The sequence below is a fragment of the Manis pentadactyla genome, chromosome X (assembly GCF_030020395.1).
Source record: "Manis pentadactyla isolate mManPen7 chromosome X, mManPen7.hap1, whole genome shotgun sequence".
Lineage (NCBI taxonomy): Eukaryota > Metazoa > Chordata > Mammalia > Pholidota > Manidae > Manis > Manis pentadactyla.
The window spans coordinates 35,731,558-35,756,351 of record NC_080038.1 but is presented as its reverse complement, the minus strand read 5'-3'; the positions used below and the strand labels follow the sequence as shown (position 1 = coordinate 35,756,351).

At 41.1% G+C, this 24,794-nt stretch overlaps 1 protein-coding gene across 14 annotated transcripts in view; it reads left to right on the top strand.

Moving 5' to 3' along the window:
- The window catches only part of CASK (calcium/calmodulin dependent serine protein kinase), a 405,697-nt gene extending 381,142 nt beyond the window's left edge, over nt 1-24,555 (top strand). For 9 of the 14 annotated variants that reach the window (XM_036895363.2, XM_036895360.2, XM_036895356.2 and 6 more), the window contains 6 exons: nt 1,932-2,047; nt 8,776-8,856; nt 8,963-9,043; nt 11,900-12,102; nt 18,908-18,991; nt 22,528-24,555. In XM_036895363.2, the coding sequence (XP_036751258.1) occupies nt 1,932-2,047; nt 8,776-8,856; nt 8,963-9,043; nt 11,900-12,102; nt 18,908-18,991; nt 22,528-22,704 (742 nt within the window). In that variant the 3' untranslated portion in view covers nt 22,705-24,555. The remainder of the gene's footprint in view (nt 1-1,931; nt 2,048-8,775; nt 8,857-8,962; nt 9,044-11,899; nt 12,103-18,907; nt 18,992-22,527) is intronic. The other 5 variants (XM_036895365.2, XM_036895361.2, XM_036895359.2 and 2 more) reach the window with 1 other exon arrangement.
- Nucleotides 24,556-24,794: the final 239 nt, after the last annotated feature.

The window sequence follows — 24,794 nt, the reverse complement described above, 5'->3', positions numbered from 1 at the left end:
TCTAGAAGAATAAGGAAGGAGTTCTTGTTCTACCTAATACCAAGACTTATTATAAAGCTGTCATAAATTAAGATAACAAGGTATGGACTTACAAATTCTCAAATAGACCAATTGAAGAGAACTCCAAACTCCCATACATAAATAGTCACTAGTGAGGAATGGACAGACTTTTCTGTAAGTCATGCTGGAACTATTGGGTATCATTAGGGGAAAAAAGCAAATAAATTGGGCCCCTAACTTCACACCATATATAAAATTAGTTCCAGTGTATTAAAAACCAAAATGTGAAAGACAAAAAATTATAAGCCCTTGAGAAGATAATATTGGAGAATATCTTCAGCGACAAAGAAGAATTTCTTAAATAAGGTATCAAAAATACTTCCCATAAAAGATAAAATTGTTATATCATAGAGAATATAGTCAACAATACTGTAATATCTTTCTATGTTGACAGATAGTAACTGTACTTACTGGGCACATTTAATAATGTAGATAACTGTTGAATCATTATGTTGTATGCTTGAAACCAATATAATATTGTATATTAACTGTACTTCAATAAATTAATGAATAAATAAAATATTTTTAAAAGATTACTAAATTTGACTAAATTTAAACTGTTATGTTCATCAAAATATACCATAAAAAGGGTAAAAAAAATAAGCCACAAGGTGGAAGAAGATATCTGCAACATGTATAACTAACTAAAGTATAATATCCAAACCATTTAAAGAATTCATACAAATCAATGAGAAAAAGATAGACAACTGAAAAGAAAAATGGTCAGAAGACTTGAACAGGCACTTTACAAAACAGGAAATCCAATAGCCAATAAACATATGAAATGGTGCTCTACCTTATTAATAATCAGTGAAATGCAAACTCAAAACAGTCAATCTATTACTTGCCCACCATGGTGGCTAAAAATAAAAATTGTTAATACCAAGTGTTAACAAAGAAGTGAAACAGCAGGAACTCTCATACACTGCTGGTAGGAGTATAAATCAGACAACCTCATTGGAAAATGTCATTTTTAAGAGCATTGTATGGCATTCTGATAGTGATTTTGGATTCTCCTTATATGTGGCTCACTTGAGGACCCCTGGTTGGCCCACAAGCAAAATCATTAAGTAAGCAAAACCTGTGGCAATATCCTGAAAGTCAAGTATTTGCTTAGACTAAGCCTTAGAGAACAACTTTTTAATGGCATTTGTGCTTTTGTTCCTGATGCTGAATACTACCAGGTAGAACAGAATTACAATTTTCTAATTGTAATTCTAATCTGTAATTCTAATCATCATGGTTTTTTCTATCTTAGACTAGAATCACCATGTAGTAAAGGACCTTGCCAAAGGAAGGTGCTGGCTAAGAGCATGGGCTCTGGTGCCCAACTGTCCTCCCTCCCTCACTTATTAGCTCTGCAATTGGGGACCAATTACTTAACCTCTCAGTCCTTTGATCCCCTCATTTGTAAAGTGGTGACACAATTTCATGTGTTGTTTGAATGATTTAAAGAGTTAATATATGTAAATGTCCTAGAAAAGCATCTAACACTAAATTGATAAAAGGTATGAATGTTCAAGCCAGGATTTGAGCCAGACCTGTCTCGACTCAAAATCCCATGCTTATTCCACTGTGTCATAACCATATGTTTAGGCCTCTCATCTGTGTTTTCATTACTGTATGCTCAAGGAATACAATGTCATTTTATTATAAGCCTGTGTTTTTAAAACATTTCTGGGAAATTGTCATGAAAGCCAAGGTGCAGCCTTTATCTGAATGATTTTAAAAGTTTGTGAAGAGTATGTTCATGCAGGTTCATGTAAACTCTTCAAATAAATAATTTTTCTCTTTATTAACATAAAACTATACTATTCATTTTCTCTCTCTCTCTCTCTCTCTCTCTCTCTCTCTCTCTATTTGTATGGTAGGCGAGTAGCTTGCATCGCCATGGAGAAAACCAAACAGGAGCAGCAGGCCAGCTGTACTTGGTTTGGCAAGAAAAAGAAGCAGTACAAAGATAAATATTTGGCAAAGCACAACGCAGGTAGGGAAAAGTACAGCTGTTACTGAGGCTGGTTAAACATTCCAAAGACCAAGATAGATGTAACATCTCAACTTAGTCTTAAGAGTTCACTATCCAAAAATTCCACATGAGATCTTCATCAGCTTGCAGAAACTTTAAGAAACCCTTACTTTCATTTATGTTAGTTATTTGCCAGATGTTTTACAGAGCTATCCTTTTTAGGAAGAAAATGCTATTTGGGAATAATATTATCTGGGACTTAAAGAATCCAGTATAGTAAGCCCTCCCCTGAGAAGTGCGAGCTTGGGAGTTTCCTAAGTCACACGGATTTTTTCCTCCTGACTGAGATTGATCTTGAGCAAATACCTTTGCTCCTGGCTCCTCTCTGGCCCTTGGACATGGCCTGTGGCACATTTCTAAGGGCAAAGGTGCACACTTAACAGAGAGCTGTGCTGCAAATGCTTTGCTGATTGGTTTGAAAGAACACAAATGGTATTGGAGACTAACTTGGGTTGGTCAGTTTCTGTGCCTAGTCTTCTTCCTTCATGGTATTTCCTGGATCTTAAAAGACCAAGAGCATTATCTTGGCCTTCCCTTCACAGTATATTTCTCTGTATGGAAGCTTGCATTCAACTTAAGTCAAAGTATTCACTTGTTTGCTAAAAATGGAAATGAATACAAAAAAAAGCATGATCTGTCAATTGCCATAGAATTCCCAGAAGACTCACAGAATAAAACTTAAAGAAAATTCACGATGCTACAGAGTGGGATTTACTTATTTTCAATAACTTCTTAATATGACTCCTTTTATAAGGAACTTTTTCTGAGAAATTGCAAGCCCCAACATTGGCCTTAGGTTACTTCCCAAGGTTTCAGAAATAAGCCCAAAAATCAAACATGTGACAAAAAAATCAAGTGAATGCAATCATGCATACCCAATTTGGCAGTATAATGTTTCTGACAAATATGAAATGCATTTCTCTCTATACAATGTTATAACATATTGTTAGCATTCACTAGGAAAAATTTAGAAACTGAATTGTTTAATTCTTAATCAGAGAGTAAAAAGTATGCATTTTGAATACTGTATAATGTAGAATGACTGCAAGGGGCCACATGAGTTCATTTAAAATGATTTGTTTAAGTGAGGAGTCTTTCCCTTCACATTAGCTACATTGTACCACATTTTTATTTCCAATAAAATGTATCATTTCTGATTATGTACCACTACAGAACACTAGTCTGATAATGACTTTTTGTGTTTTATAAAGGGAAGAAATATTTAAAACAGATTAGTTAAACATAATTCAGCCACTGTTAATTATAGATGCTCAAGTAGTACTATTTGAAGAAATTCGCTGTACTATTAGCAGAATGTGGTTTAACCCAAAATGTCAGTGATTATTGCCAGGTCTCCATAGTCACCTTTATGCCCATCAGCTTCTCACAGGCTCACAAGACATGTTGACATTTTATATATATAACCTATATATAAATTTTTACAGTAATCTAAATAATATATAGATGGCATTAAAATTAAACTTAGAAAAGCAAAGAAATGGCCAATTAAGCCTATTGATCCATCATTAGTTTTATACTCCACTGTTAATGGAGAACATGTACACACAAGTATTCAACGTGCCAACATTCTTTATTTAATTCAGCTGAGGAAAAAGAAGCCAATTGGTTGAAAACCTAGAATGTCTACATTCTTACAAAGAATCCATTCACTTAAGAATTCGTCCACTTAAAGAATCCGTTCACTTAAGAATTTTGCCAGAGCATCAGTGTCGAATCTGGCAGTCAGTGTTTCCCACAGTCCAGTTTTTCCGTTCTTGGACTGCCGGAACATTGCTGATGTCGCAATGTTCCTGTTCCCTCTGATTGCTCACAGGCAGGGCTCAGCGGAAGGCCTAAAAACGAGGGGACTGGGCTACTCAGTCAAGCATGTCTTCTCTAATTCTAAAATTCAGTGGATCTCACGTTCTTTTGTTCCTGGGCCCTACAAACGAGTGTTTTAATGAAGCCAAGGACTCATTTACTCTCCCTTCTCTCAGGCTTTAGCTGGGGTAAACATTGCCTATCAAGTTTGAAGGGTGTCACCCTTGACAGAGAAGGCAAGAGCCTCATAGGGATGGAATAGAATTTTTTTTTCTGTTGACTTTTGATGTTACACCTCTTATCCGAAACCGTGGCCCCAAGTTCTTATAAACTTGGAACTAAAGGGGAGCAGGGGTCCGGGGGGGACCCACCACCACCACTTTTTTGTCATCTTCAGCATCTTCAAAGCAGTGGGGAGCTGCGCCTCAGAGCCTTCCTCATCAGCCTCCGGCTCCTCCTATGCGGCAGTACTAGTTGCATACGAGGCCCTCCTTCCCTGCCCTTTGACAGCCTGAGCTAATTCTTAGAAGGTCCTTGCAGGGCCTCACAAGCTTCTTTGTGTAACTTGTGTTGAGGCTTCTTCATGACTGTCTAATCAGAATGTCATTGCTAGAGTTCCCTCCCCCACAAAAGCATCACTCATGGGCTAGCCTATTCTTTCCCCTGATCAGAAGAGGCCCAGCTCTTTTCCTGGACTTGCGGAAGTATGACGCTTGACAAGGCCTTTCTGTAACTATCTCTTCAGGTTTCTTTCCCTGCACCAACCAGCTCCTCCATTTTGGTCATTATAAAGTCCAGAGGAACCATTTGCTTAGAGATTACAGGAGATAAACTTGTAAGGAAGGGAAGTCAAGTGTTTTTATCCATGTTCTACTTTTAGCCATGATAAAAGTTCATCCTAATATGTGGCATTGCCTATATAAAGAATTGCTCTAAAAGAAAAACAATACTGTTGACCTCTGTTGGTAAGGCAGATGCTTTGAGAACTTTGAAATAGCATGTTCTTTAATACCAAGAACTAGCCAAATGGTTTCATGGGCCACAAATCAGACTATATTTCTGAAGGATTTTTCTGGCTTTTTCAGAAGTTAATTGTAAAATAAAGTGGGGGATCTTCCCATAGTCCTCAGTAAATTAAAGTAAGGGCCATGTTTTGTTTCCTGCTTTAAGTCTTTGAGAATTCAGCATATACTGATGGCAAGATCCAAACCTTATTATCCAATTCTGAAGTTGTTTGTATATGTAGTAAAAATGAAGGATGGGAATTTTGTCAATCTCTGAAACTGATGGCAACAACAGTACTAGAATTGTTTCCATTTCTGTCACCAGGAAATTCCACGTGTTGCATGTCTAGTTAAGGCAGAATTCTATTCAAACTGTGTTGCCTACATCTCACATTGTAAAGTAGCACTCTATTACCTGAATATGGCCCATAAACAAGTTTTAAATACATACACAATGTTTAAAATAATTTTAATTAGCTATCACATATTTGAAAGTCAGATACTTAACATAAAAATCTGGGTTTCTACCTTCCCTCAAAACAACGGAAGCTGTGGTGACACGAGATCTACTTTATCCCTTAGCAACTCTGGGTTGTTGATGTCCCTTTGATGGACTCTTGTTCCCCAGGACCCATCATCCCCAGCACTGCATTCTTGCACCTCGTCCACGTATTCAAACCCCTGAGCTGCCTGGTCACTGCAGGCATTTGAGTGCGCCATCAGCCCGATGTTGCCAGCATGCAATGTCTTTCGTAATTGAAGGGTTTTACAGTATTTGAAGATACATGTAGCTTTTCAAACTGAGACAAGGAATTAATGTTAAAGGTTTATTTATGGAAAAGATTCAACTCTAAAATAGTTACCTAAATACTTCAAAGTGTTATGAATATTGAGTAGCTTACAGGAAATCAGGATAATATCAGTAAACTATGCCATAAAGTATTTCTGAAGCCTTGGGAATAGATTTGATTATGCTATGTGTAGTGTTTATAGCAAATACATTTTTTGCAACATGTAAGCGATTTTTAGCCACACAAATTTGGTGCAAAATCGTTGTCATGCTGCTAGAAGAACTATATACTCTTGATGCACTGAGATTCTTCAGCCCTAGGACATCCAGTCAGCTTAAGATCAAGTTACTAATGTAAACTTTAAAAAAAAAGTCCTAACCAATTCATTTTTTTTAATATTAGAGCCCTGAGCAGTGGTATTTAAATATCCTGATGTACCCTATTTACATACATACAAATGAACATAGAGGATTTCTACAATACCGTTCATAGATGTGTTTAAATCATGCTTAATACCACAAATTAGTACTGGTGACTTTAAAAAGCTATTACTTTTTTCCCTTTAATACAGAGAACTCTAAAGACAACAAAAAGTGACCCATGATCTCACTGCCCTGTTGACATTTTTTGAAAAACAATAAAAGTAATAGGTACACGTGAGTAGAAATTACAAAAAGTACAGGAAGGTACAAAATAAAAAGCAAAAGGCTTCCACACCTACACTCCCTGAAAAAGGTTTCTTGTAACTGTTCCCAGATGATATTTCTATGCTAGTATATAAAACCCACTGGATTTTATATAAGGATATTGTTGAATTTTAATTAAAATGAGTTTGTTTCTTGATGTGATTTATTTGCCTCATGTTTAGATATTGCATGGTAAAGTTTCTTTTGTGCATATTATACTTTTATTTTACTAATATATTAAAAGCCATATTTCAATGACCCCTGTCCATTTTTCATGCTGTCTTACTCCCAATGGCCTCTGTGCATGTAAGTAACCTGTTGAGTGACTATGCCTCTGTTTTTGACGGTTTCCTTTCATTAAGTCTTTTATTTTTAATCAGCAAACAGATTAAAACCTTTGAAAGTTCAGTCTTTAAGTGTTCTCCTTATATTCCTTGTATGTCTTATTTTTTTTTAAATCCTTTTTTATTGTTTCTCAATCCTATGATTTCATCTAGACCAGAGTAACCTCTTCATGCTACTCCTTTCTGGTTAAGATATTGATGTATAACATATCTGTTCGTTTGTTTTTGTAATGTTGGTTGTTGGTATCTAACTTTGTCTTATGTGTTTAAAATAAATGACAAGTCTTAATTCAGTAGGATTGGAGTTAGGGTTCTGTAGATGGAAAAGGATTTGAATGCCATTCAGGAAGCTTATGTCATTACCATCTTGCTCTTGTGAGATGCTTGATTATTTTTATATATCAAAATACATCAGCTTGTTGATGCACCTCCTTTATAAGCATACTTTTTCTGGAAAGATCACTCAGAAGGCAATAGGTATACAAATCTTTTATTTTTGCAGCTCTCATCTCTCCATTACCACGGCAGCATGACTAGCTAGCTCACCCATTGCAGAGAACCTCTGTTCATTTTGATTTTGTGGGACTGCCATTCAAACAGAGACCACATTTATTGGTTCTTAGCTGTTGCTAGAGAATATGCTTTAAAAACTTCTAGTCATCCTTTACAGAATTGAGTTATCAAAAAAGAAAAATGCACAAATACCCATTAACATGCACTAACCCTTATTTTAACACACTGTATTTCTTTTTTTTTTTTTTAATATTTTGGGAATGCTACTTCTGTTTGTTTGTTTGTTTCTGATCTATTGCATTCCAGAGTATCCCATTTTACATTTTAAGGTTCTTTGCTACTGGAAAGATCACAAATGTTAAGGAATGAGCTCATATTCAATGGCATTTGGCCATATTGTTTCAGAGAGTAGAAGCTTCTCTTAATGATTGACTGAACAGCCCAGATTCCTTTATTACTCCATGAAATCAATTTTATTAATTTATTTCAACCCCCCTAAAATGCAGACCTTATTCCATATTCTTTAAAAAGGAACTTCAGTGTGTGCCTGACAACATGTAGGTATTACTGTGCCAAAAAATAAACACATGATTTTAGCCTTCTTGTGAGAATGCTTAAATGTGCATGAGAATTAGACTACCTTGAACTTCAACAGGAATGGTCATCCTCTTGGGAAAGTGTTTGTAATAGTTTGTTAAGAGGCAAGTGTCCAAAAATATTTTTTTCAGTATTTCTTCTCAGTCTGTAATGATTAGAGAACTCCCCTTTTGCAAAGGATTCTAAGCTCAGACTCTGCTTCACACTTCCTTCACTCCGTCCATCTGGATTTACTGCACACTGGCGGACAAAGTTTGGGGCCCTGGGAAGCATGTTCCCCTACCTACATACCCAAGACTTTCCATGGAATGGATAGCCAGGTTACAATAAAACCTGTCAGGTGCTCATTTCAAAGGTTTGTGAAATGACAGTTAGAGAACTTGACTTTGAAAGAATTTAGCATGTACCTTCAGCAACTCTGTTGAAAGAACCATGAAGTTAAAGACCAGCTGTCCATGCATCTCTCATCCATCCCTAGAAATAATCCAGCTGGCCACTTTCTTGGTTAACTTCAGTTGCATTCATGCTATATTCATGTTGGTCACTGTCTGCAGACTTTTTTTTTTAGTATTGCTGATTTCTTAGAATTGCAAAACTATGAATAGCATGTGGTTTTGAATGAATTCATGTGATTTGCTGGATACTGCATGAAAAGATATGCAGTATCATTGAGAATTGGACTTTTGTGCATGTGCTCAACATATCTTTGAATGCCCCTGGTTCTAAAGTGCATTTTCATGGGATTAAAAATGAAATTTTCTCCCGAAAGGTTGTATGCCTTAAATTACATGTAAGCTATATATCGTAAATTGGATTCATATTTTTTAAGATATGGTTTTACTATAACTTTAGTTTTTCCAGTAAAATTATGATTTATATTCATGAAATATTTCTTCCATAAATTTACCTTTCTTCTAAATCTTTGCGTTTTAGTGTTTGATCAATTAGATCTTGTTACATATGAAGAAGTAGTAAAACTGCCAGCATTCAAAAGGAAAACACTAGTCTTATTAGGTAAGTTTCATTGTTTAAGTGGCTTCCTTATGCTCATCTTCAACACATTTTGTGAGTATTACTAGCAATTGTCCATTTTAACTTCCTTTTTTTAAAAATGTCATAGGTGCGCATGGTGTTGGGAGAAGACACATAAAAAACACCCTCATCACGAAGCACCCAGACCGGTTTGCATACCCTATTCCACGTAAGCAGTGTCTCTCTCTCTCTCTTTTAAGTGTATTTTGCCTAATACTTTTTTATTTATTCTGATATTCTGATTATTATCAGTAATAACTATTTATTAAAGGAAGTTTGGAAAATGCAAAAAAGAAAAAAGAAGAAAATGAGTAAACAAAAATCCCAACCTCACTCCCCAATAATAGTGCCATAAATATCTTGTTGTGTAGCCTTCCAGGCTTCTCTTAGTGCAGACATATGTAGCATATGTATTTGTTACTGTTGTTGTTTAATTTTTATTTTTAATTGAAATATAGTTGACATACAATATTATATTAGTTTTGGATGTCAACACAGTGATTCAACAGTTGTATACATCCCAAAATGCTCACCACAAGAAGTGTAGTTACCATCTATCATCATATAAAGTTATCACAATATTATTGACTATATTCCAGATGCTTTACTTTTCATCTCCATGACTTACTTATTTTATAACTGGAAGTTTGTACCTCTTTATCCCTTTCACCCATTCCACCTATCTCCCCACCCCTCGTTTTTTAACAAAATTGGGCTCATCCTTTCTGTTTGCAACCTAATTTTTCCAAGAGTATGTTATAAACATTACCCAGATGAATTATTCTTCAGAAAAATCAGTTTTAGTGAATAGTGCAGTTTTCTTTGATATAATAATATTTTCCTTAATCAGTACCTAAGTTGTTGGCTTTTATCACTTTTAAAACCCAGTCGTTGTGCAATCAGTCACTTGTTATAAAGGATTTTAAGTCTGTAATATTCCCCTTATTTTCTATATCCAATCCTTAACCTCTGTCCCTCTTTGTTCCCTCAACTATAAAATGAAGTAATCCTACAGATAGAAAGAGCATTTGAGATCATGGAAACACTAGGCAGATCCTGGGTAAATAGTAGCAATCTTACAACTATAATTTTATTATGATGATGATGCCAAAGTTTGAAATTTGAATCCCGAAAGCTTTCTAGCAGTAAGAGCTTTGTTTGGGGTGGGAAGAACTAAAGGAATAAGAGTTAAGAGCAACAGGAGACAATGTGAAGACTGGCTCCACCCTGTAGGGCCTTTGGATGCCTTCCTGAAGCCTTGTCAACACCAGTTAAGTGTTATCTCCACAGCCCAGAGAGCCATGAGGCTTCATAAGACTACCCCCATTCCAGAAGTCTGTCTGATCTACACACAAAAAGAGAAATTCATCAAGTACTCTTTGAATCAGTACCACTGGGGTTTTCTACTAAAGCACTTTGAAATTTTCTTTTAGTTCTCCTCATGAGTAGATCATGAGCACAGCAAGCTTAGCTAACATCTAGTTTCTTCTTGCTCACATAACAATTGAACTTCCGTGTCATTAAATGGTCAATTAACTAGTTTGGTTTTAAAGTCCACCCTTGCTGACCTCAGTCATGTCTACTCTGAAACATTTGACCCCGGATATATGTATATGTTTACCCCCTCAAGATAGTACAGCATCAACACAGTATGCCATTTCTTCAGCTTTTCATGTGCCTGGAGAAAGGGTTTTTCTGGAAAACATCCACATTTTGAGGTCCATGAGCCCTTGGCAATTCTAATGGTCTATGCGGGGCAGGAGCAGGATGAGTTTCCTGTGGGCTTGGGCCCATGCTCACAGCAGAGGAGCATAAATTTGTCCTTGCTCAAGGAAGGAAGGAAGGAATCACGAAGGGAAAGAGGAATTGAAAGGAAGGAAAGAAACTGGAAGAAAGGGAAGAAGGAAAGAGAGAAAGAGAGGAAGGGAGGAAATAAAGAGGAGACAAAGAAGAGAAAGGGGAGGGAGGGAGAAGGAGAAAGAGATGGGGGAAAGAAAAGTAAGACCAGTGTTCCTGGCTTGTCCGGAAAAGCATTTTGTAAAGTGTTTGCAGAGTACTCGTCATGTCAGTATCCCACAGAACTAGGACTTACTAGCAGGTATTCAGTACACACTCACTTAGGGCAGGGGTCAGCAAACCTTTTCTGTAAAGGACTAAATCTAGTACTTTAGTAAATCTAGTCCTTGAGGCTTTGAAGGCCACATGGTCTCTGTCACTGTCAATGACTTAACTCTGCCACTGTAGCATGAAAGCAGCCATAGACAATATGTAAACGAATGGGCATGGCTGTGTCCCAATAAATATTTATTTACAAAGACAGACAGGCTGTATTTGGCCCACAGGCCATAGTTTGCCATCTGATGTTTAGATCTTCCCTATTATGGCCACATCTGGCTGAAGTCATTGTGTTTTTAGTATGGCATGCCTTTTGCTATTTTTGAACATCCTCCTTTTGCAAGATGCTATAGACCAGCACATCTAGTTTTCTCTGCTAATGACAGCATGCAATAACTGCACCATCCAGTACAGTAGCCATTAGCACAGGGTGGCCATTGAACCCTTGAAATGTGGCTAGTGAGACTGAAGAACTGAAACCTTAATTTTATTGAATTTTCGTTTATTTAAACTTAAATAACCCTACGCAGTTACTTGGGGCTTTTTTTAATTCTGTTTTCCTTCTGCTTCAGCCCTAACTGTATTAAGGTGTACAGTGAATGGTGCTCATCTTGGGTCATTTGGTGTCCTTCTCCTGGGGTGACCCAGAAAGGGATGTGATAGATCTCATCTAAGCACTGAAAGATTCACCAAACCAAACACCTAACCGACTACTATAGTCTGATGTCACACAGATAAATATGATTTCTAGAACTTAGTTCAACAAAGCAACTGGGAGTGGGAACAAGGCATGAGACATATACTAAAGAAACCATAGCTTTTAAGAAGAGATCGAGTTGAGGAAAGTCCACTGGGGGTGTTGGCTCCTCAGCTCGGCTTTTTAACGCTCTCTTAACATGTGACTTTGCAGATACAACCAGACCTCCAAAGAAAGATGAAGAAAATGGAAAGAATTATTACTTTGTATCTCATGACCAAATGATGCAAGACATCTCTAACAATGAGTACTTGGAGTATGGCAGCCACGAGGATGCGATGTACGGGACAAAACTGGAGACCATCCGCAAGATCCATGAGCAGGGGCTGATTGCCATACTGGACGTGGAGCCTCAGGTAATGCCTGGCCACACCCAGCCCCTGTCATCCTGCCTGCATGCTCAGCTCAGTTTCTGAAATAAAACATGCCATCTGAATGCCGTGAGTCACATAATAATTTAGTAAACTCCAGCGAAGTATCACTGATAAAGGCATCATTAATGAATGCAAACTGACTGATCTCTGGACTCAGTGTGCACACACTGTGTATTACAGAAGCACAGACTGTTCTCTCAGGACAGTCCTTATACTCTGAAGCTCAGTATAGTACGTGATTGAATCTGTGCCTGCCAGAAATCCTACAATAATCTGACCTCAGGATGAGACTCTGGCGCCTTGTGATCACAGCAGCCACCTTTCCTCTCTTGGTACACCTAACACTAGATGATCAGAGCCTCTGCCATCATGTTATTCACCTGCCAGAAACTCTGATCCTGGGGCCTGGGTCTGAAACACAGCACTAGCTTTATGAAAGCAAGCATGACTGGGCCCGGGGGAATGTCAGCTGGAGCGGGCTGGGGACCCCAGGTGCTCAGCCTCTGCCATCTCTCCACTGGGGACGATGCCTGACCCTGAGCAAAAAGTGGGAGTGATACAGAGAATATGGAGAAAACTCAGAGAGCCAGATGCAGAGATGATTAGATGATTTGTAGGTAAGTCCTACGCTAGAAGCCATGGGAATTACTAAACTGAAAAAAGAGAAAGCCCCAGGCCTTACATCCAGAATGCTGACCAGCTCTTTTTTCATCTCTGAGGACAAACAAGCAAAAGTGGGACTTAAAGCCCAGTAGGAAGGATTTGGAAGTAGGCATCGGGGCAGGTTGCAGAAGAGGCTTGTGGGTGACCATGTGACTCCCAGGCCTTCCATTTCTAAAGCCAAGCTATCCCAGAAGTCTCTTATCACTTATAAATAGGGTCAGTAGGGCACCTGCTGAAATGGTAGAGCAGCTCCTCTCACACAGGCCCTGTTTCATCAGGAGGCTTACCTGGCCCTTCCAGAAGACCCCTGTTCAAGGGCGCCTTTATGAGATTCGGTCCCCTTGCCGTCCCCAGGAGGAGGATGGAACCTGCATGGCCAGGGTCCGTATGACCTGGGGTCTGCCAGCTCAGCTACTCAGAGCCAGTGGGTTCACCCATCTCTGTGTCATAGCACATCGTGGGGTTCTTGAACGTGGCATCGGGTTAAGGGGCTGGGGAGGAAAGCAGCAGTCGGGTAAACACTATAGCATTCCCTTAACAATCAACTTGGACCTGTATAGAACTAAATATATGATGTGTAATGCAGATTGATTTTTGTTTAACTACTAATCCCTCCTTACTAGGGATTGGAAAAATCTTCTGGCCAGGGGTGGCTAGAGGCAAAGTCTCAATCCTGGTCCTGGTCTTCGACATCCTCTCCTTGGGTTCCACACTGGTCTTCACCTGAACGTCGTTTTCTGCTGGTAGTAATATGTCTAGCAGTTTGCTGGCTGCAGGGCTCCTCAGACCCCTCTGCATTACCTAAGTCCACTTTCGAGGGCTTTCCTGCCTTACCTGTTGCCGCTGCCGTCACCGCCGCCGCTGCTTCCACTGCCACCCCCGCTCCAGCCCAGCGCCCAGCTCTCCCCGCGCCCTTGCCCAGTCATGCATTGCTCTGCACTGCTGGGCGGGAGACACTTGTCAGCACGTCCAGGGCAGTCCCTTGTATGCGTGGCACTGGGCACTCCCCCCTCACTGCTGGATGAGCTCACTGCATCCTTCTCTCCTGCTTCCTGCGTCCCCGCCTCGCAAACTGTGATCCTTCAGGGCCACATACCCCTGAGGGCAGGCCCTGGACCTGCTGTTCTCTACCTAAGCCTCTCTGGCCTGTGGCCCTAGGGACAGGGATCGCCCAGGTCCTGCTCCTGTCCGGGGTCTGGTTGACCACCCTGGTCCCAGGCTCTCATGTGCCCAGTCCCGCTGTCACTCCAACTGTCGCCACAGCTGCCCACAGGGTCTGCCCCAAGTGGGCTTTGCCCTCCGGCTTCTCTGCCTTTGGCCCACTTTCCCCCAGGCTGGGCAAGGCCTGCATCCTGCCTCCAGGATGCCCGCCACAACCCACTTACTGTCAGGCCAAGCCTCATTGCTCCAGGGACATTCTCTCCTCCCATTTATTTTTCCTCCACACCCTTTTCCCCACCCTGGGCTATTAGATTACCCTCTCTACTGGATCTCACAGACAGTTTGATTCCACCAACCATTATTGATTAAGCACTTACCATATTCCAAGCATTGTGCCAGGAGCTAAGAATACAAATAAGAAGGCAAGCTGGTGAGGGTGAAATTCCTTCCTCAATGTACATCAGAAACTGTCCATAATGGGAGAAATGCCATGTGGCATTTGTGAAAACCCTCTCACTCCAACCCCAACTGACACTACGTCCCCTCCGTGAGGCCCAGCGCCAGACCACCTGACACTGCGGTCCAGCTCATTTGGTTCCGGTCTAAGACTTTGTGCCATCTAAACTTACTGTAGACAGTTCAGGCCAAACTGAACACATGTCTGATAATACTATACGATAAGACACTGTGGTCCAACTTTAAACCTAGGGGACCATGGTAAAGACATCCAATAAGAAAACTCTTAAGTTGGCTTCTTTTAAAATAGTAAGAATAGACTGTGTTCCTCCAGTGCTCTCTGTTTGGCCAAGCATTAGCCTCCTTACCTAACCCTTGTAACCCTGAGATGGAGATAGCAGTATGGATTTTTGGAGATGACCAAGCCAAGTATGACTTGACCAAGGTTTCACAGCCCACTGAAGGTGAGGTGGAGACCTAAACAGTGTTGGTTTGGGTTTGGTTTTCTTCTTACAGTAAATCCCAACCTCCTTTCACTGCACCATCCTAGAACAATCAACCTTGGGGAGGCCTTAAGCTGACCCACTCTGTATGTAGTAGTACAATATAAATCTTTACTTTTTTTAACATTTAGACAAATCTATAAGGCATTCAAACCTGAGAAATACTACAGAACTTATTTCCCATGCAAATAAGGCCATGGCTCAAAAAACTATCTATGTCCCTAAAGCTGAAACTATAATAGCTCTAGTGTATAATCAAAACTTACCATAACAGTTTTAGACTTTTAGATTTTATTCTGATTTATCTGCTGGCTGCATTAAAAAGTTAACAGTAGCAGAATGTTTGTGGTTTTGCTTTTGCTCACAGAGGGAAAGGTGTTCATCACGGGGCAGATGCAGTCTTGCTAGAAATCTGTACTTTGAAACAAGGCCCAGGGTCTGAACGAGGACTTGTTTCATGAAATCAACTGGCTCTCTTAAGATTGCTTTTGGAGTCACTACTCTTCCTTAAACTCTTAGATTGGTGTACAAAATGACTCAGATGCCTGCCCTTATGTACTTTTTAAGTTTGCAAGCCAGCTAAGTCCTAAAGATAGCTACATCTTAGATACTTAGCCAAATGAGTTTTTATTCCTTGAGGATGGGAACCTGAGATTAATTAGTGGCCATACTTAAGCCATAAAATAAATTTATCTACACAAAAGAGAACTGAAGAATTAACTTTAAATGTTAAATTAATGTTGCTTTAGCTGTTTGAATACAACATATTTCCAGTGATCTTCTCCTCTCTGGGATTCAGAAAGGGGTATTTGCCTGCAAATATTAATAAATTTGTGTCTCATCTAAGTCAGAAAGAAAGAGGACTTAGAGATATCTTACCGTCACCTGTTAACAGCCTGGGGGGCGGAGAGAAATCCTTGTGAAGCAATTCCATTTCCTGTCTCTGAAGTGAACCTGAAGGTCAGGCAAGCAGAAACTGCACAAAAACGGCACCCACTTGAGACCCATACGTAGTGCAAAGTAGAGAGGCAGAGACCTTCAAGAATAACTGAGGGAGTGTGTGGTAACCCTACTGGAAATACGAGGGTTCCCAGGCAGAAACATCTCCATCAGGATTCAAGGCATCTTATAATTCTTGAATATACAATAATATGGGAGAGAAACCAAACATCAAAGCCAAGAAAAGGAGGAAGCAAATATGCTAACAACAGAGGCTACTGTAGTTACTGTTATCAACATGAAATTGACCTCTGAACTTCCTGGCAACCAGGACAAAAGGAGAGTGGCATGGATCACAATATTCTCATCTCATAGAAGTAGGCAAGCTCTTTCCTTGCAATTAATTGCTAAAGGAATATAATCTGATTCTTAGATACAAGAGGCATTCGACAGCATGATGAGCATGGCCTTCATTACTGTTCTGTGCACTGAGTGTAGAATGACCTTCATGTCTTTGTGGAAAAAGACTGATTAAGGGGGCCTGCATGCAGTGTAGAGAAGGGTAATCTACAGGGAGCTCATGTTTTCCAAGAAGTGTGTTTTCTGGTGTTGTAATGTGATAGCAGGCTAGAACTTAAAATATTCAAAGAATTGGGTGGTTATCAGGCTGGGGTCACTGAGCAAAGAAAAGACCATTTCACACCTGGGGTGTCACTCTCAACTTCCTCCATGGACTCCATTCAGCATCTAGGCTGTGTGAACTTCCATCTCACACTCAGAGTAGCTTCAAGATGGAAGCAGGTCAGGACCTGTGCATTTGGATATTTTTCCCATCTCAGTTGCCCAGAAGCTGCCTGTGGGTGGGTGTGGGATAATGAGGAAACCTTATGTCTCAACTGACCCTGTAGTTGCCTGATTTATGAACACAGGCAGGACCAAAAAAAGGCCCAAGATAATATTGAAAAAAAGGACATTTCTTAGCAAAGATCCCTGTTAAGCTCTTTTGAGCTTTATATGGACTTTTTCATGATGTTTGTTCCTTGCTGAAGTCTTAATCACAAAAGAATTGGCAAAGAAATTGCCAATTACCTCTTTCAGAAATGAACATAAGCAAGTTTGAAGAGCTTTCTCATAAGGAGAATCTGACTCACAATTAAAGCACTTTGATGGATATAAAAAATGTGCCAGGCTCTCTTAACCCACAAGGAGATCCCAGGTCACTAAAATTCAGAAACAATCCTAGTGAAAGGGAACCTTGCACTAAACAAGAAGTCAGACTCTTTATTATCCAGTGTGCCTCCTCCAAGCTGGTGTATTCACAGAGGCCGCAAGATTCCCTTCAGCCATGAAAGCAAGTGCCCTTTAGTCAAACCTGCCTCAAAAGGCAAGATAGATTTTGTGCAAGTTATACATACTGCTTTTGCATTGTCATTTTACCATCCAGGCAGTTTATGACAGGTGCCATACTGGGCACGAGGGAGACAGCTGAACAAGACACAGCCCCTGCCTGGAGCAGCTTACCCTCTAGTATCCGGGCCCTGGCGTGGCAGTGTGATGGGCACCACAGGGCCATAAGGTCAGGGCACCAGGAGCACGGAGGGGAGGGGGCCTGGCCTTAGCTCAGAGCTCCAAAGGACTTGCCAGAGAGCATAACATTAGTGCCAGGTACTGAAGGATCTCTCTGCAAGCCAAAGGGGGAGTAGGGCAGGGACAAGGGGATGGAGGGTCCAGGCAGAGGGATAGAAAAAAAAAGGCCAGGAAGCCAGAAAGAGTCATGCCCTTTGTGGATCTGAAAGGAACTCAGCAAGGCCAGTGCATAGCAGGGAGGAGGCAGAAAGAGGCTGACAAGGTAAGCATGGGCCAGCCCATGAGGGAGGGATCTGACATTTATGTTAAGGACAATACATTTTATCCCAAGGCCAAGAAGGAAGGGTTTGCAGCAGAGGAGCAACTCAGTGGGATTTGCATATCCAAAAGATCATTCTAGAGGCAGGTTTTAGTATAGATCAGAACACAGCAAAACTGGAGGCAGAGCGACCAGTCTAATTGCTACTACAGTAAACCAGGCCAAAGAAGGAGGAATGGAAAAGGCAAACAGTTGAGAGGCCATTTGGAAAGCAGAATAGAAATGTTAAGTTCTTCTATAAAGGGCAGCAAGGTATTTACCCCTGCCACATACAGATTAATTACATGTCATTCATTTGTGAATTGTGTGCCTATATGTTGGGTTTTGTTCCAGGGAGGGGAGTTTGTAACCCCGAGGAGTGTCATTTCCTTATAAGGGAGGAGCTGCAGCAGTAATCCCTTACCAGAATCAACGCCTACAGCATCACATGTCAGCTTTGCAGTATGTCTATGCAAACTAGTAACTTGAGCAATTAGAGGTTTTGATGCCTGCGAAGGGAACTGAAGTACCTCAGAGGTCCCTCTCCCTTGAATGCAACATTTTCTTGAATGCCTATGAATCATCCACAGCCACACAGCTTCTTTAGCAGCTCTAAACTCCAGCCCTGGACAAGGTCTCCCTTCCCCCTGAGTCCCACAGGAGCCTTTCTGATCAGGGCATCTCAGAAGACCTACATAAATGTGAGCAGAGCCTCACAGTTACAGGGGCCAGGATGTGCTACCCTTGTAGCAATTGGCAATTTGAAATGTGGTGAAGTGGGCTCTAGATCTGTGGTGAATCCAGCCTCCTGGCCCAAGTCTACCCCAAAATGCATTTCCTATGAATTACAATTCAGGCTGCAATTAATGGCCAGGTTTCAGTGATCATTAACCAACATAATCAGTGTTAACTTTTCTGAACAAAAGGAAGTCAGATTTATTCATTAAATTCATAAGAAAAATGTCCAGTTTGTCACCTTTTCTTTGCTGATGGCTACTGACCATCCTTTGGAAGAAAAGGGGTTTGTATAAGTTACTTACAAAGCTGGGAAATTTCATAGTACCTTGCCAAAAGTTTGATTCAAATGCTCTTTCAGTTATGTAATTTTTTTATAGACTCACTTGAAAGCTGCATTAGTTACTTCTTCTTTTAAGTCTCAATTATTTTTTTTTTTACACAGGCACTGAAGGTCCTGAGAACTGCAGAGTTTGCTCCTTTTGTTGTTTTTATTGCTGCACCAACTATTACTCCAGGTTTAAATGAGGTAAGAATCACTCAGTTCTTCCCCAAACAAGCAGCCGCATCAAAAGGTTGCATTTGTGTTGTGCATTCAAGACCAATGCCCCAGCACCTTAAGCCAACTAAAGGAAGCTCTGCTTTGTTCTTGACACTGGCCACAAGACTTCCAGAGTCTGAGGTCCTCTTTCCATATTAGGAATTAGGCAACAGAGAGGTGTGGGGCTTCCCAGATCAGAGTCATTAGGCACATTCAAGCCTTAGTTCCCAGCAGGGTCAGCATGTGGCCCGATTCAGCAGGTCTACTTTTAAAGTCCAAGGGTAAAAGCCCTCACCCCACCAAGGCAGGGGCTTTGCAGGTGGCTCCCACCCTCTGGGGCTGCCAGTCCACTCAACTCCAGAGAGAGATTGTGCTAAAAAAGCAGCTGCCCCCAGGCCAAACTCTGGGTCAAGGATTGCTTTGCCTGAAGAGAGCAATGAAGAATCCATAACCTTGGCCCGGCTGCCAGGCCGCCCAGGCTCCTCTCCCAGCCTCTTTAGTGGAACCCATGCAGAATGTTTCTCCAGGCCCCTAGAGACTTCCAAACCTGGAAATGAGCTCTGTCCTCTATTGGGCCAACTCAGGTCAGCTGCTGCCACAGAAATGGTGCCTTTGAGAGTTGGAAGCCCCATGGAGTACCAGGCTGACGGGCCCTCTGGGGCTGGGCGGATTAGAAGGCAGTTATGGTGTGTCTGGTAAGCACTCAATAATAGATCGGTGCTTATCTATTGTAGGGTCATTCTTAGGAGGAGACTTCTACACAAAAATATATGGAGGACCCTTGCTTCTGCAGGGTCTGGAAACCACCCAAAAGCTCTTGTATTCAGTGAACACTGGCCTAAACTCACCCAAGTTTATGACAGTAAAGTCAAGGCACGGAAATTTTTGCTTTGTGTACCTTTAAGGAAGATTAAATATTTTATTTACCTTTATATGTTGCTCAGATTTTCAGTCATTAGTTTTTGTCATTTCATTTGTAAAACATGTATTCCTTTGTAAATTCTACTTTTCCATCTTATTTAGTACACCAACATGTTTGAAATGCCACACTGTGGTTAGCTCTTATCTTTGGTACCACATATTTTTTCTTGAATTATCATCTTTGCTCTGTTTTTTGTTTTTGTTTTTGTTTTTTGCCTGTTTTCCTGCCCTTTTACTGATTTTCCATAGCTGCCAAAATGGTGCAGAAAATTGCCTGTAAGTACCAGCTAGGAGGTGATGAAATACAGCCTTGTTTCCTTGCATAGATTTAGAACGTAGACATTTTATTCCCATAAACCCCTGCTTTTGCTGTTAGAATAAAGGCATTTTGTTTTCACTGAGTTAAACCCTGCTCACGTGTAAATCAAGCCCGCAGACAAGCTGTCGTAGAGGAAGAAACTGACGACAAATACAGCTTCATCTTATCAGGTCCTTAAGAGGGAGCTTTATTTTCCTGTAACAAGAATGACATTAAAAATTTGATGCTTTCAGACATAAGTTTTCTTGACTGTTTTCATCAGTCCAGCTTTCTGAGCAAATCATAAACTCTGCTAATCATTTTTGAAGCCCAGGACTGTGCACCCCAGTAGAATCCCCTAGCCCGGAGAGTGACATGGTAGGAATTGTTCCTTCTCATCCTGGTAGGAAGCACTCCTGTCTTTGGGTAAATGCATGTTTCCTAAAATGGGGCTCTTGCATCATTCCTTGTATAGTAAGGCCACAGTGAAAATACTGTGCTTTTAAGTGCCAGCAGAAAGTGTGCTGATATGACCTTAGACAGTGATGATTAACTGAGGTCTTATCTACACTGTAGGAGTTAGCACCAAACATCCAAAGCATGCCATATTCTGCTTTGAAATTCTGGTGGAAAATGACAAAACAGGAAGGATGTTCATCTCAGAGCGTCCTGATGGAAAAGATGGAGCTCCCAGATTCCCTGGTATCTGACCATCCCCACTGTGGTGCCATGATGAAATCAAGCATGTGTCATTATTTCACAGCAGATCCCCTTTGCAGAGAGTTGCACCCACAGGCCAAGGCTCATCAGGAATGGTCTCTTACAAATAACAGATGGGCCTCAGAGGGGAGAACAGGGCCTAAGGCAGCACTGGCTGCCGTGGCTCCCACGGACCTAAAGGCACTGCATCTTTTATTCTTTCTGGAGCTCTGCCTCTGTCATCGTGGACCCCCATTTCTTAGTAGACTTGCTCTGTGTCTTGATTGTAGTTTAACACTCATCAAATCCTGTGACGGCCAGTTCATCAACCAAGTACTCATTCTTTCAGTAGCATTTATTAAGCACTTACTGTGTACAAGGCAAGTGCTGGGCCCAGCGAAGACAGGGCACATAAGACAAGCTCATGCTATAGTTGGGGAGGAAGATACTAATCAAATAAGCAGGTATTTAATCGTATCTACATATAGTTAAGACTCAGCCCAATGGCTCACCTACTAGTGTTGGGCGGAGAGGGGGTGGTTAATTTGACTTACAAAGTTCCCTGGTTTCAAATTTTAACTTGTCCATTGAAAGTTCAACATAACAAGATCTGTCCCATGAAGATGCAGAAGTAGACTTTCTGAGGACCCTTAAGATATCTTTGTCTTAACGAGCTGCCATCCTGAGGCTAAAGCTAAACTCGAGTGACAGACTAGGGGCCCTGAATTCCTTCTTACTATGGGCTCACCCTGGCAAGAGTTCTTAAAATCTGTACCAAGTGATGGGAGTTGAGGGAAAGTCCTGCACCACAGGAGAGCTCCCTAGAGTTCAGTCGCTGCTTTTTCTTAGGAGTTTTTTCCATAAGAGATGTGAGTACTTATGAGCACTGACATTTGGCCATTTCCAAAGCAGACCAGTTTGAGGGAACTCACAGGTGCCAGTTGCCACTATATCTGGGAAATGGCCATATTTCATCCATAATTTGTAACATCCAAAAAGCTTTGCCTCTGGCATCTGCTGCTCTTGAGTGAGAGCCATGATATGTAATTGAGTTCCTGGAACATGTAGGGCCTCTAAGTAGAAAAGGGGAAAATACAACTGAATTTGTCGTCCAGAGGCAGGGGCTTCTTGGTGCAAATGCTGGGTTCTGGGGCAGGGCTGCAGGGCTGGGACCTCAGCATCTGGGCGGGCACATGACTGGCGAGTGCGAGACAGGCCATCTGCGGTAGAGGAAGGGGGACAGGAGGGCCCACTAGGCAGTCTCCGACTACCCTTGGACAGCGGGGCAGGCACCAAGGCCTGGGTGGGGTGGAGTGTGTGCTGAAGTGTCTGTTTCCTCTGGCCTGCTCGGTTTGGCGTGTAGCCCCCTGCTGCATGGTGAGCCGTGGCAGTCATAACCCTGCCTTCCTGGGGACAATCGTCTCCTCTGTCAAAAAGCAGACTTGGCCTCATGCCCAGATGCAGCACATCAAGCTTTGGCCCTGACTGCTTCTGACGCTGAGAGGAGCAGAAATGTGAAAAGACAAAGAACCCAGCTGATTTCTCTCTTCTCTTTGCTTTTCCCTTCTCCCATGCCCATCTCTACCTCCATCCCCTCACCATTTAGGATGAATCTCTTCAGCGTCTGCAGAAGGAGTCTGATATCTTACAGAGAACATATGCACACTACTTCGATCTCACAATTATCAACAATGAAATTGATGAGACAATCAGACATCTGGAGGAAGCCGTTGAGCTCGTGTGCACAGCTCCGCAGTGGGTCCCGGTCTCCTGGGTCTATTAGGCCTCTCCCGAGATGTCTGACACTAAACTGGGAGCCACCTCATACGTGGAAAAGCCTTTGTTATCGGCCTTGTGTCAGCAGGTCATGGTCCCTAGAGACTACCTAGTTGTAGTGTGACCTACATTTATAATTATTGTCATGTCTGAATAGATAGGAGGAAAAAAACAATTACACACTAATTTAAAGAGACAGTATCTTTTTTAATCAGTTCTCCTAAACTTTAATAAAATGTATCTTTAAATGTATGTATTATTCAATCCTTTGGAATGTTATATTTTTGGAAATCATAGCTTTTTATTTCCAAGGCCCCTAAAAACTGCACAAAATAGATGCTGCTTTCTATAATCTATTTTAATAATAATAAACAATGATTCTGTTACCTTGACTGGGGGTGGAACAATACATTCTTTTTAGAGTCTGATTTTATGGATTGGAATAGCTTTCTTTCCTTTATTTATTTGAAATAATCAGTCTAGTGATTACAAAACAGTCATAAATTTTTAAAGGCCTTTTTTCTCTTTTTTTTTTTAGAGTAGTACTTTTTTTTAAGTCCTTCATGTAATATCCAGATAATGTGATACTGTCTCTTTGAAGCACCCTGTAAACCTTTTAGAGATTTGAAGTTGGGTCTTGACTCTTAATGCATGTGGACAGTCGCGAGCGTTTATGCTGTCAGTGTGTCTGTGTTGGACAAGCAATCTGTAATCTACAGCAAAGTACATTCCGTTCACGGGGCACACCCAGGGGAATAAGAATAAAATGCTATTATGACTAAGTTGTAAACCTATGCACATCCCTTGCATTTCGGGCAATTTATAAAAAAAAAGAAACTGATTTTTATTAATAATAATCATGTAGTGAAATGTGTTTGTAATTCTGTCTCAATTTAATTTGTTGTAAGGTGGGAGGGGGAATTGCTGGTTTCACCATTTCAGATCTGTGTTGTCTGAGAGTATTAACGTTTTAATTAAGCAAAGAAATGAGGATTTTTAATATGTATGTAATTGTTTTAAAGCACCCATTTTAAGAGAATATACTGTGCAATGAAGAAACCAGTTTAGGCACTTGCTATAAACTGAATTATCCCAAAACAATAATCTATAAGAGCCCTGTAAATTCCTTTAAAATGATAACTAACAGTACAGTTTGACCAATTTTTTTAAATATACTTCCTTTTATGTGTTCAATAATTAAATGCCTTTGGGTCCTTCATTTCATTATAGATTTGTTCAGGTTTACAAGCTGATCATCTTTTAGATTTTATAATCCACTAGATGCTCACTGAACCCCCGAAGGTCCAGGAGTGACTATCCATTGGCAGGACAACAAAATGCTCTGCCAGAGCACAGCTCAGACCCTGTCTGGCTCCCAGCACAGCCCCCTTACTGCACAAATGCAGTAACGGCCCGAGGGCCAACAGTGTCCTGGAGGCCATCTGTGGTCTCTCCTTCCTCTTGCTGTATCCCTTGGCACAGGAGAATCATCTTCCCTTGCTGCTTTAGAGACATTAACCATGTCATCACTCTTCCATGAGCTCACGTTCTTCCAAGCCAGGAGATTCGGGCTGGGGCTCTTACAACTCTGCCAGAGGTCAGTGGGAGGTTTTTCATTGGAGTATCAGGGTGTAAAGTGGTTCTATTAACCTGTGATCCTTGACAAACTAGCATCGGGTTTGCTTCTTGTCAGTTAGGTGGCCTCGTCATTTTGTGCCTTGGCAGGGTGTGCAGGGTATGTTCTTAGCTAGCAGCTTCTCTTGAAGGACCACACAGAGAAGGCATTTGTGTACTCCTTTCACCATGTCACCCTCCCCTCCCACCTACTCTTATTAAACGATGCTGATTTTTTCTCTGATGTCGTCCTTTGTCAGTGACCAGATGAGTCTGCACCTTACTAGCAAGGTGGCAGATGAGCTGCTCTTGTCAGGACCCCCAGCAAGGTGACCAACCAACCCAGAGACACTTGGATGGAGAGAGAGACTGCAAGAGTTGTCAGGCTTCATTTCAGTGTAACCAGTGTCAAGGCCAGACAGCCAGTCCTGTGATGGTACTGACCATAATCAGGGCTCTTCTCAGTCCAAAAGTGCCCACTCT